The following is an 11,859-nucleotide window of genomic DNA, read 5'->3' as shown; positions in this document are numbered from 1 at the left end:
ATCACTTCTGCGCATGCCCAGACGCCAAAAATTGTGCCTGCACAGAAGTGATTTCTGTAGCCATGGACATGCACAGATGCAATTTCCGGTGTCTGGGCACGTGCAGAAGTTATTTCCTGAGCCGCAGAAGAGTGTCCCTGCGCTGCACTGCACTGGTTTAACGCAGCTTGCAGGGACTCGCCGGGCGGCTCGGCTCATGGGGCAATTAAACAGCCTCTGTGGGCTGCTTCTGGCCCATGGGCCTTAGGTTGCTGACCCCTGGTGCATACAAAGGTAGCCTGCTGCAAAATGCGCTGTGCAGAGTGCTCCTCTTCAGGGTTCCAGCCACCAGCAGCTTCTGCGGTGCTCCAATTCACCCCCCCCCCCCCATCTTCCTTTGCTCGAGGCAGTCCATGTTGAGCTGCTTCTGGGTTTTCCCTTTTGAGATTCCCTCCTCCTGTAATAATTTTTTGTACACCTTGGGGTTCTTGTAAGGCTTGCTGCTATTTCCCTCTTCTATTGGGACGGGGCAGATTGGTCTGGGTAAGGACCCACACTTGAAAAAAATGGGTTTGCTGCTTTGCACAGCAGGAGTGAGACCAACGTTTCTGGGTTCAAGAACAGGAACCAATAGTTCAGTAACAGGAGCTTTATTTAGAGGGGCCTCTAAGACCTGCTGCTAAAACTGAAAGGCCTAAGGAGCTGCGCAAGTTGTGGGATTCTAGGGCAAGTCTTCAGGCTGCCGCTTCCAGAGCATTAAAGGGACCAACAAATCACAAGCTCTACCAATGCCCTCTGGGCAGTCTGCAGCGCATGTTCCCTGCTGCTGCCTCCCCTGAGCACATTCACCTTGCGGGAATGCAGCTTGATACACAAAAATAAAAGCCAGTTTTGTTTCTCTGCCCTTCACTGGCATTCGGCCCCAAGGAGGTTGCCCAAGAGAAAATGTGGCCCTCCGTCTTGAAAAGAGTCCCTGCCTCTGGTATAGAGGTTGTGCATACTCTGCCTCCCCCTGGTGGTAATCCCTTGCCATTGCAATGCAACCAAAAGCACATCTTTGTCCCCAAAGCCGCCTTTTGGATGCAAAGGAAATGCTCATGAAACACATCCCACAGCATGTTGGCCTCTGCGTGCTGCAATGAGGTTCTGGCCCACAAAACAGCCTCAGTGAGAGGCTGTTAAGAGTTTCTTTGGAGTTGCTGAAGATGCGTCTCTACATGGTATTTGACCCCCGAGACATGTTTTAGGATTCACCCTATTCTTTTGACTATTCTGTTTTAATACAGTATTTTTAAATTGCTGTAACGCAACCTGGGGCTTTGTGGTCAAGGGCAGATAAGAAATAGAATTAAAAAATAAATATGAAGATGATGATGCCTAGTGGTGCAGCTATAAAACTGCTAACACATTTGCAAAGCTAAGCAAGGCCCAGTACAGTTTCAAATTGGATGGGGGACTGTGTGTAGAGATTTCTACATTGTAGGGCAGCTTTCCAAACTTTTCATGTTGGTAACACACTTTAGACATGCATCATTTGGCAACACAGTAATTTAGCTTTACTAGCAAACCAGAGGTTAAACTAACCCTTTTCCAGCCCTTGGAGGAGAGTGGGGAGTGTTTGCGCGGCACACCTACAAACTGCAGCCGACACTGATGTGTTGCAGCGCAGAGTTTGGAAATCTTTGTTGTAGGGGGTTGGGCTAGAACAGATGACCCCCCCCCCCCCCGTGCCACCTACAATTCTATGATGCAAACCAACCACAAGCCTTTCTATCTGGGCAAAATGGAAATGCAGCAAATTTTTTGAGTGTTCTTATCTTTTTGTAAACCACTTTGATATAAATAGGGTCTCAGCTGGCATACTAAAAATGGAGCTGGTAGACAGCCACCTTGGACACAGAATGGACTTGTACCTCCATGGACAACTATGAGTCCAAAATGACTCCCAGGCTGCGCACCTGCTCCTTCTGGGGCACCAGTACCCCATTCATGACCAGGGATTCCTCACACCTGCCCCCCCCAAAACAATACTTCTGTCTTGTCAGGACTCTGCCTCAATCCATTAACCACCACCCATCTTCCAACCACCTCCAGACACACAGGACATTCACCACCTTTACTGGTTCCAGTTTAAAAAGAGGTAGAGCTGGGTATCATCCACATACTGGTGAACACCTACCCCAAACCCCCTGATGATCTGTCTCAAGAGGCTTCATATAGATGTTAAAAAATGGGGGGGGGGCAGAGCCCTGAGGCACCCCACAAGTGACTTCCCAGAGGTCTGAACACTTGTCCCCCCTCCAACACCACTTTCTGGACACAGCCTAGGAGGGATAAGAACCACTGGATAACTATGTCCCCAACTCCCAACTCCTCTAGATGGTCCAGAAGCATACCATGGTCTGTATCAAAGGCTACTGAGAAATCCAGCAGGACCAGGAGGCAGGCTTCACCTCTTTGCATAGCCTGCCGGAGATCATCAATGCAACCAAGGCAGTTTCAGTCCCGTGATGGGGCCTGAATCCTGACTGGCGATACAGACGAAGAGAGGTTAAATCATTCATTTAGGACAACATGAAGGGGATACAAATAGTTCAGTTTTGAAGGAAAAGGGTGGAGTGAAGGGAGAAGGAATTCTCAAAGTCTTTCAGAGCTTGTCAAATTGCTTTTATTTTTATGTCTGCCTTCTCACATCAATACAGCAGGAACCTCTCCATCTTTCACTTGGAGGCAGAAGAGGCCGAGAATGAATCTCGCTTCATATGTAAACTCAAAGTTAATCGTTATACCAGCTTGTTTCTATGCCTTCCCATGTCTCCCTCCTCCTCTGGAGGTAAGATTCAGAAGCCACATTGCAGAACTAAAACACATCAATCATATCCCAGCAGAGAAAAGACATTTGGATGGAAACGTAGAAGCTTTCATCGGGATTTCTGGGCTCCAAGTACCAGACACAATTCCAACTCCACAACTGAGATTGTGGACCCACAAAACTATTCTGTTTCAAGCTTTTCCTGCATAATGAAGCTGTATGTAACATATAGCGTATGGCTTACCAAAGAAATGCTGAGCATTTCAAACCAGAGCTACAATAATCCAACTGTTCTTTTACCTAAACTGGGAATCAGATACTACTTTAGAACACTTCACATTTGATGTCCACACACTGTGGTTGAAGAACAGACATAACCAGTGCTTCAAAATGATTTTTTTATTTACCAGTTGTTACCTGCCTTCTCTCTCACACACACACATTAAAAATGGAAATAATTCCTAATGTAGGTGGAGTCTGCTTAGGCTTAATTTCTATTGTTGAAACATTGTGAAATGCAAAATAAAAACAATAAAAAATTTGAAATAATTCCAGTAGTAACAGCCCACATTTTTTGGACAATATATGAAAATGATCAATCCCAAACCCAATTCAACACTTTTTGGAAAAATAACATTTTCATGGGGTCTGTGTGATTATTGCTTTTCTAGCCCCAGATATTTGCTTCAAATATCAGCTGCATGTTGACTTAACAGTATTATCCCCTTAATGTCACCAAAACACATAGAATCTCCCGTTTGGCCCTTCTCATTCCAAAGTACCTTGGATGATCAGCGGCAGAGAACTGAAATGTCCACAAAGGCAGTGCTTGGCCTGTTCCTCCCCCCCCCCCAATTTCTAAATGAAGATCAAGGTTCCTATTAGCAACTGGATTCCAGCTAGTTTCAGCTCCCCTCCCCCGCAGCAGCATCCGATCTAGAACAGCACACTCTTCCGCTGGATCAACTTCTGAATTTGATTCGGGACTGGGCAAGGTGGGACAGCCAGCGCCAATCTCAGCCGCCAAGAGAACAACCAAAAGAGCAAACCTTTGCCAAATCCCCACAGGGGAAAGCTTTAATGCTGCTCAGGCAAAGCTGGACAGCTCCCTAAAAAGAGGCTCCGCACAGCAGAAAGATCAAGTTTTACAATCACGGCGTATGTATAAAGCATGCTGTGCACCTGACAACAAAGAATGAACTTCCCCCGCCTGCTTTGGTAGGTTCAAGAATAGACTGAGTCTGCTTGGCTTATAAAAACCCAGCAGCCAGCAGCTAAACCAGGGTCAGCAGCAAATCTGACATTCCAGAGGACAAGCGCTACTGTTGGATATTGAAGATCTTGGATAGCAGAGAGCTGTTTGACTGGGATTTCTGCTGGATCTCAGCAGCCCGGGCCAACTGCTTCTTCAGGCGCTTGTTCCCTTTGCTGGTCTGGATTTCTTCCTCAGTCTGGCGCTGGACAAAGCCCCAGCTCTTCTCCTCCTGTCCTCCCCGATTGCCCTTTTCTGAAAAGCGCTTGCTCTTCTCTACATTCTGCAGGTAGAAATTAGTCTCACGCTTGGCCAGTGAAACTTCGGCCCGCATGCGCTGCTGCCGCACCTGACGCTCATAGGCCAGTCGCTCACTCAGGTGAGTCCACTTGAAGCGGTGCAGATACTGGGGACAAAAGACAAGGAAACTTAAGAAGGGCCCTGCAGGATCAGGCCAAAGGCCCAAGTCCAGCACTCTGCTTCTAACTGTGGCCAACCAGATGCAAGAGGGATGTCCTCCACAGGCCACTCCCAGCAACAGGCATTTAAAAGCATGCCACCTCCAACAGCAGAGGTACAGCATCTTCTTAACACTGTCTAAGAGTGATACTTTATACAGTGCATAGAGTCCTGTGGTCTCTTTTCCTTCCCTTTACAGTGGTTAAGAACCTCGGGTTAAGAACATAATTCGTTCTGGAGGTCTGTTCTTAACCTGATACTGTTCTTAACCTGAAGCACCATTTTAGCTAATGGGGCCTCCTGCTGCCGCTGCACCGCCGCTGCACAATTTCTGTTCTCATCCTGAAGCAAAGTTCTTAACCCGAGGTAATATTTCTGGCTTATCGGAGTCTGTAACCTGAAGCGTTTGTAACCCGATATACCACTGTATTAACAACGTTGGCTTAAAAGATTTGACAATCGTGCAACCAGGAATGGCCAACATCCAAATGATCAAGAAGCACCTCTGTTCTCCAGACATTAGTCTGGGGACCCCTGCTCAGTGGGTTAATCTCCATAATCATGCAGCATTAAACATTTTAGTGATATGGAGAACTCGTACTTGGATGATCTGACATCATCAACAGGAGCTGGAATGGGAGCAGAGAAATGACTGTACTCCCCAAAAAGGATCCCCTCATGACCCACATTTGGCAGCAGCCCATTGCTATTCCAGAATGTAGCTGATTTGCCAATGCAACGCTGTTTGCATATGAAAAGATACCCATATGGATTCATTGTTTCTTCTCCTTGGAAGTGAAATATTACTTTGAGGGTCAACTCTGGACTTGACCATCCCTGTTTCTCCAACCCCCCCCCCCAGCTCCCTGGGCTTTGGGAGCAAGAAGCACTGTGATATTTGTGCCCACCCTTCCAAGCATAGTTTTGTAAAGCTGTTTTGCATCACATTAATGAATAGAAGATGGATGTGAGAGAGGCTTTTGCACACTCATGACTTCATCCAATAAGAGAGTGAGAGGGAAGGTCCAGTACCTTCAGAAACGCCACTTTACACCTCATTCCTTCACCCCCATCGTTCTGCCCGGACACTGAGGTCCAGCACCGAGGACCTTCTGGCGGTTCCCTCGCTGCGAGAAGCCAAGTTACAGGGAACCAGGCAGAGGGCCTTCTCGGTAGTGGCACCCGCCCTGTGGAACGCCCTCCCACCAGATGTCTAATAGAAAAATAACTACCAAACCTTTAGAAGACATCTGAAGGCAGCCCTGTTTAGGGAAGCTTTTAATGTTTAATAGGTTATTGTATTTTAGTGTTCTGTTGAAAGCCACCCAGAGTGGCTGGGGAAACCCAGCCAGATGGGCGGGGTATAAATAATAAATTATTATTAGTAGTAGTCACAAGATCAACTAGATGCGAAGGGAGTAATCCTTATTTACTGGCGCAGTCCTCAGCACCCACTTACCTTCATATTCCAGAGGTCATAATGAAATCGGCTCCTCTTGCGGACACCCATGGGCGTATTGTGCAAACTGGCAGCTACCACCTTTGCCACACGCTTATCCCTGAATTCTACCCAGCCTTCAGTGAAGTTCTTGGCATTGCTACCTGCTTTCTTCTTTTTCTTTCGTATAAATCGCTCTGCAGGACACAGAGAGGAGGGTTACAGGTTTGTGCGAAATGTGACAACGGCCTAGTTTTAAATGCAACCTCAGTCCACACATCCACTGGCTTCTAGATTTCTGTAGTTTTTTCATACCCTTTGAAAATGTAAGAATTGCACAACGCTCCAGTTAAGGTGGCATACAGATCATAAATCAAATAACACTCTGAAATCAGCTTCTCTACACTAATCTCCATGTCTTTCATACGCTCCTCATACCAGATGCTGACACTGGTTCTAAGGCGCCTGCACCCAACATGATATTTTGCTTTGTAGCCTTTCACCATGGCGTTTATTCTGCCTGACCCTGTTCAGATGACTGGCAGACCCACCCACCCCTGCCCACTGCTCCCCAATACACAACAAGAAGGCTCACCTTCAGGCTGCAGGAAAATACGTCCTACTTCACCATGCACACTAAGCAAGTTACGGACATGTCGTGGCCGGAAGCGAGGAGGGATGTGACCAAGGTAAATTATGCCTGGCACAACTTTTTTGGCACCATCTTCAGTGGAGAGATCCAACTGAACCTCACTTCCTTCTTCCTTCTGGTCAGTCACTGCCTCTTCCTCTTCAGTGTCCATTACCAAGTCTTCAGCTCTTGGTGTCTCCTGACACTTCTCTACACCTTGATCAGCCATCCAAGTGTTGCTCTTACTGCTATTATTATTATACTGGATGGCGTTGGGGAAAGAAGGGAACGTTGCACTGGGAGGTTGCTTTCTTCCTGCAAGGAGAAGAGACATTTCAAAAAATAACAACACTCAGGAATCTGCAAGGGAGAGAATGCTTCTTGTTAACACCCAGACCCTCACTGTCACCCATGGGGATCCCTCAGTATCTCAGTCCATGACATTTATTGCCACTTGACATTTATATTGCTCCTTATCCCATAAGCCATGGATAGGCAAACTAAGGCCCGGGGGCCGGATGCGGCCCAATCGCCTTCTAAATCCGGCCCACAGACGGTCCAGGAATCAGCATGTTATTAAATGAGTAGAATGTGCCCTTTTATTTAAAATGCATCTCTGGGTTATTTGTGGGGCATAGGAATTCGTTCATATTTTTTTTCTTTCCAAAATATAGTCTGGCCCACCACAAGGTCTGAGGGACGGTGGGCCGGCCCATGGCTAAAAAAGGTTGCTGACCCCTGCCATAAGCCCTGGGTCGCAGCAGACATCTGCGCCACTACAGGGCAGGATGATAGAAGTCTGTGCTGCCCAGTCCTGTCTGCTTCTCGGGCGCTATACTGTGGCCTGGTAGACTGAACACAATGCCAACAATACGGCATATAGCAGTGGTTCTCAAAGGGGGTAGCAGGAACAATCAAGGGCGATTACACGTGCTGCTGCCCTGCATGATGTTGCGTGCACGCCTTCACACGTGCGCACACACGTGTCCATGCCAAGCAGGTCAAAGCCTTAAGCCTCCATGCCCCTCCGCTCCACTCTCCTGCCTCGCCCGTGTCCCGTCCCCGCCACTCGCTCCCTTCCGTACCCACGAAGAACTCTCACTCTCGGCGCCCACCTGGAATCTGCGCGGAGCACTTCCGGCGCTCACTTACGGCAGCTGTCGCAAAAGGAAGGGGCCTCCCCACCCCATAGAGATAGGAAAATAGAAGAGTGACACGCATGCGCATCTACTCAGACTCCATTCAAAAGGAGAAGCCGCCTTTGATCTGGCAGGACTCAGCCAGAAGATATTTTAGGCCCGTCTGAAGAGATAATTATTGAATATATTTTTATTTTTATTTTTTCAGTGCAAAATTACAACAAAAATTACAACACTGAATCCAAAATAAAACTATACAAACAAGAAAAACAAAACACCAAAAATAAAAAGGGGGGAAAAACAACACACACATCTACAAATAAAACCCTATCTTCGTTCTAATCTAGTCATTACATACATGTACACATATTGCCTTCCTTCCTTTGTTCTAAGACCTCAAAAATTTTACTCTTTCTAAATTGTTGTGTCTAATGTTGATTACCTCTACTTTTATACATTTTAAAGAAAAAGAAATTATTGAATCTTTATTGATGTATTTACTTACTTATTTTTCTTTTATTTACACAAAGCAGCTAAAATCTGCTTTAAAAACAAACACCTCCGAGCAGTGATGCAAGCTGCTGCAATTCCTGCCAAAGCGCCCGATTCTCTGATTTTCAGGGTCGAGGAATCCAATGCAGCCCCTTTTTCCGCTGTAGACACGAGCAGGGCGCAGCTGCCCTGGCGGCATCCTTGGCGGACGTATGGCAAACGGGGAAAAGGCATGATTTTTGCAGAATTACTCTGATATTTTTTAATGCATCCCCCTCCGCGCTCATTTCCAGCTCCTTGCCTATTATTTCATGGGTAGGCAAAATAAGGCCTGGGGGCCAGATCCAGCCCAATCACCTTCTCAATCCGGCCCGCGGGAATCAGCGTGTTTTCCGGGAATCAGCGTGTTTTTACCTGAGTAGAATGTGTGCTTTTATTTAAGATGCATCCCTGGGTTATTTGTGGGGCATAGGAATTCGTTCATATATTTTTTTCAAAATAGAGTCTGGCCCCCCACAAGGTCTGAGGGACAGTGGACCGGCCCCCTGCCAAAAAAGTTTGCTGACCCCTATACTATTGCATCCCTTCTGCAAAGCCTACGACAGCCCAGTCACCTACATTGTTCCCATCCGCTGCCCACCAAATGCGGTTCACCATTTCTCTCCTGTTGCGTTTTATTTTTTTCCTAAACTATGTGCAAAATGAATAATTGCTTTTTTAAAAAATAAAAAAATTAAATTAAAAAGCCAGCTTTGAGGTCACAAGGTACGGGTGAGGGCCAGGAGTGCCAGCTTGGCCCCGTGACTGTGGGGGGCCAGGGGCCAGGGCCGTAGGTGCCATGTAGTAATAACAATAATAATAATTTATTATTATTTATACCCCTCCCATCTGGCTGGGTTTCCCCAGCCACTCTGGGCAGCTTCCAACAAAATATTAAAATACAATACTCTGTTAAACATTACAAGCATCCCTAAACAGGGCTGCCTTCAGATGTCTTCTAAAAGTAGTTGTTTTTCTCTTTGACATCTGGTGGGAGGGCATTCCACAGGGCGGGCGCCACTACCGAGAAGGCCCTCTGCCTGGTTCCCTGTAACTTGGCTTCTTGCAGTGAGGGAACTGCCAGAAGGCCCTCGGACTGGACCTCAGTGTCCGGGCAGAACAATGGGGGTGGAGACGCTCCTTCAGGTATACTGGACCGAGGCCATTTAGGGCTTTAAAGGTCAACACCAACACTTTGAATTGTGTTCGGAAACGTACTGGGAGCCAATGAAGATCTTTCAAGACCGGTGTTATGTGGTTTCGGTGGCCGCCCCCAGTCACCAGTCTAGCTGCCGCATTCTGGAGTAGCCCCACGTAGAGCGCATTGCATTAGTCCAAGCAAGAGATAACTAGAACATGCACCACTCTGGCGAGACAGTCCGCGGGCAGATAGGGTCTCAGCCTGCATACCAGATGGAGCTGGTAAACAGCTGTCCTGGACACAGAATTGACCTGCGCCTCCATGGACAGCTGTGAGTCCAAAATGACTCCCAGGCTGCTCACCTGGTCCTTCGGGGCACAGTTACCCCATTCAGGACCAGGGAGTCCTCCACACCAGCCCGCCTCCTGTCCCCCCAAAACAGTACTTCTGCCTTGTCAGGATTCAACCTCAATCCGTTAGCCGCCATCCATCCTCCAACCACCTCCAGACACTCACACAAGACCTTCACTGGTTCTGATTTGAAAGAGAGGTAGAGCTGGGTATCATCTGCATGCTGATGAACACCCAGCCCAAACCCCCTGATGATCTCTCCCAGCGGCAGTGCCAGATTTACGTATAAGCTAAAGAAGCTATAGCTTAGGGCCCCACTTTCTTGGGGGCCCCCAAAAAAATTAAAGGAAAAAAAATTGAATGTACATTTCCAAAATATAAGATAAAAAACAAATAAAATAACAAATACATACAGCAACAGTGTTTTGTGTTGTGTAGGCTCCTATGATGTAAGTAATGGGCCCCCTCTGCTAGCCTGCTCCCTAAATATCACTGGTTTGCTCATTTCTATATATAGGGTGCCTGCTTTCTGCATGGACTGGTTGCAAATGGCTTTAGATACCTATTAGGTCCATAAATGTCCATATAGCATATATTCAACACAAAAACAGCAACAATTTGTTGTTGACAAAGGACAGCTGGACATATAAAGGGCCCCATTACTTTCAGTAGCTTAGGGCCTTGTCAAACCTAAATCTGGTCCTGGTGCCATGCAACGTAAATGGCCCTGGCACTGAAATTTGTGGGTGCCCGGTTCCTTCATCGGAATTTTGTGGGTGCTCGTGCACACATGGCCCCAGGGGATTGGCACCTATGGTGGGGCGCTCCAAGCCCTTATCCTATCAATGGCGAAACCTCTTGCACTTTGACAATGCGCACACAGTCCAATCCGTGTCCCGGAAGTTCCTGGTAGTGCGGCGACGACGCATTCTTCCGATTGGGTTTGTTCCTAAGTCTATGGCTTTTCTGTGTCTTCCTGGGAAGGAAGGCACATGTCCTGTTTCGAATACAGAGCCTAGATGGAAGGAAGGAGCTCTTGAAGCCGAGTGCACAAAAAGGTGCCTCGGAAAAGATCTTGCAAAGCTGGATGCAAAAAGGGCCTCGGGAAAGATGAAGGGCAAGGGGGAAAAACACAAAGTTATGACTTCATGGGGGGGGGGCTTAGTTTAGAAAAAAAAGGGGGAAGTGGGGGAAGCTAGAAAGAGGAGACATGATAAGAGGAGCATAAAATTAATCATGGGGTGTGGAGAAAGTGGATAGTGAGAAAAGGAAAGGAAAGCTCTTTCCTTCAAAAAGAGTCCCAGAATCGCTTCTTGATCTTTGGAGGAAGGGCGATGTATTAACTTAATAAGTAAATAAGACTCAGGGCAGGCAAAATAAATTCACCCTGTGGAACGCAGATGTCAACAAGATGACTACAACCTTTAGAACAGGCATAGGCAAACTTGGCCCTCCAGATGTTTTGGGACTACAACTCCCATCATCCCTAGCTAACAGGACCAGTGGTCAGGGATGATGGGATTCTAGTCCCAAAACATCTGGAGGGCCGAGTTTGCCTATGCCTGCTTTAGAAGACTATAGGCAGCCCCATATAGGGAAGCCTTTTAATGTGTAATGTTTTATTATCTTTTCATATATGTTAGAAGCCCCCCAGAGTGGCTGGGGCAACCCAGTCAGATGGGCGGGGTACAAATAAATTATTATCATTGTTAATTGTTATTTGAATTGGCTCCAGCAAGAGGCAGGGATGGCCACCAACCCAGATAGCTTTAAATGGGATTAAAGGCAAGTTTGCGGAGGAGCCAGCTACCAACATGGCTATGAGCCACACCATGGCTGTTCGGCCTCCACGGTCGATGTAGCACACCTCTAAATACCACTTGCTGGGGCGTGCGCTATTGCTCCCTTGTGGGCTTCCTAGAGAAGTCGGGCTTTAAGTGTATGGTGTGGTTCTGCCCTCAATTAAGCTATGCAAACCCCTCAAGTAGCCACTTAGGTGAAGGTAAAGGACCCCCGACAGTTAAGTCCAGTCGCGAACGACTCTGGAGTTGCAGCGCTCATCTCGCTTTACAGGCCAAGGGAGACGGCGTTTGTCTGCAGACAGTTTTTCTGGGTCATGTGGCCAG

At 47.3% G+C, this 11,859-nt stretch overlaps 1 protein-coding gene across 4 annotated transcripts; it reads right to left on the bottom strand.

Moving 5' to 3' along the window:
• Positions 1-2,624: 2,624 nt before the first annotated feature.
• Positions 2,625-8,503, bottom strand: ABT1 (activator of basal transcription 1). Of its 4 annotated transcripts, none has more exons than XM_083593902.1 (4): positions 7,687-8,503; positions 6,536-6,886; positions 5,962-6,137; positions 2,625-4,449 (listed from the first exon to the last, which is right to left on the bottom strand). In XM_083593902.1, exons 1-4 carry the CDS (start codon positions 7,796-7,798, stop codon positions 4,111-4,113), a joined length of 978 nt encoding a protein of 325 aa, XP_083450028.1. In that variant the 5' UTR covers positions 7,799-8,503; the 3' UTR covers positions 2,625-4,110. The 4 variants fall into 4 exon arrangements, with proteins under 4 accessions (XP_083450028.1, XP_083450029.1, XP_083450030.1 ...); XM_083593903.1 differs by having other exon boundaries at positions 7,657-7,745; XM_083593904.1 differs by having other exon boundaries at positions 7,674-7,726.
• Between the last annotated feature and the right edge of the window lie 3,356 nt (positions 8,504-11,859).

This window comes from Podarcis filfolensis (genome assembly GCF_964270895.1).
Source record: "Podarcis filfolensis genome assembly, chromosome: 17".
NCBI lineage: Eukaryota > Metazoa > Chordata > Lepidosauria > Squamata > Lacertidae > Podarcis > Podarcis filfolensis.
The sequence above is the reverse complement of the archived record's forward strand: the minus strand, read 5'-3'. Positions and strand labels throughout refer to the sequence as shown.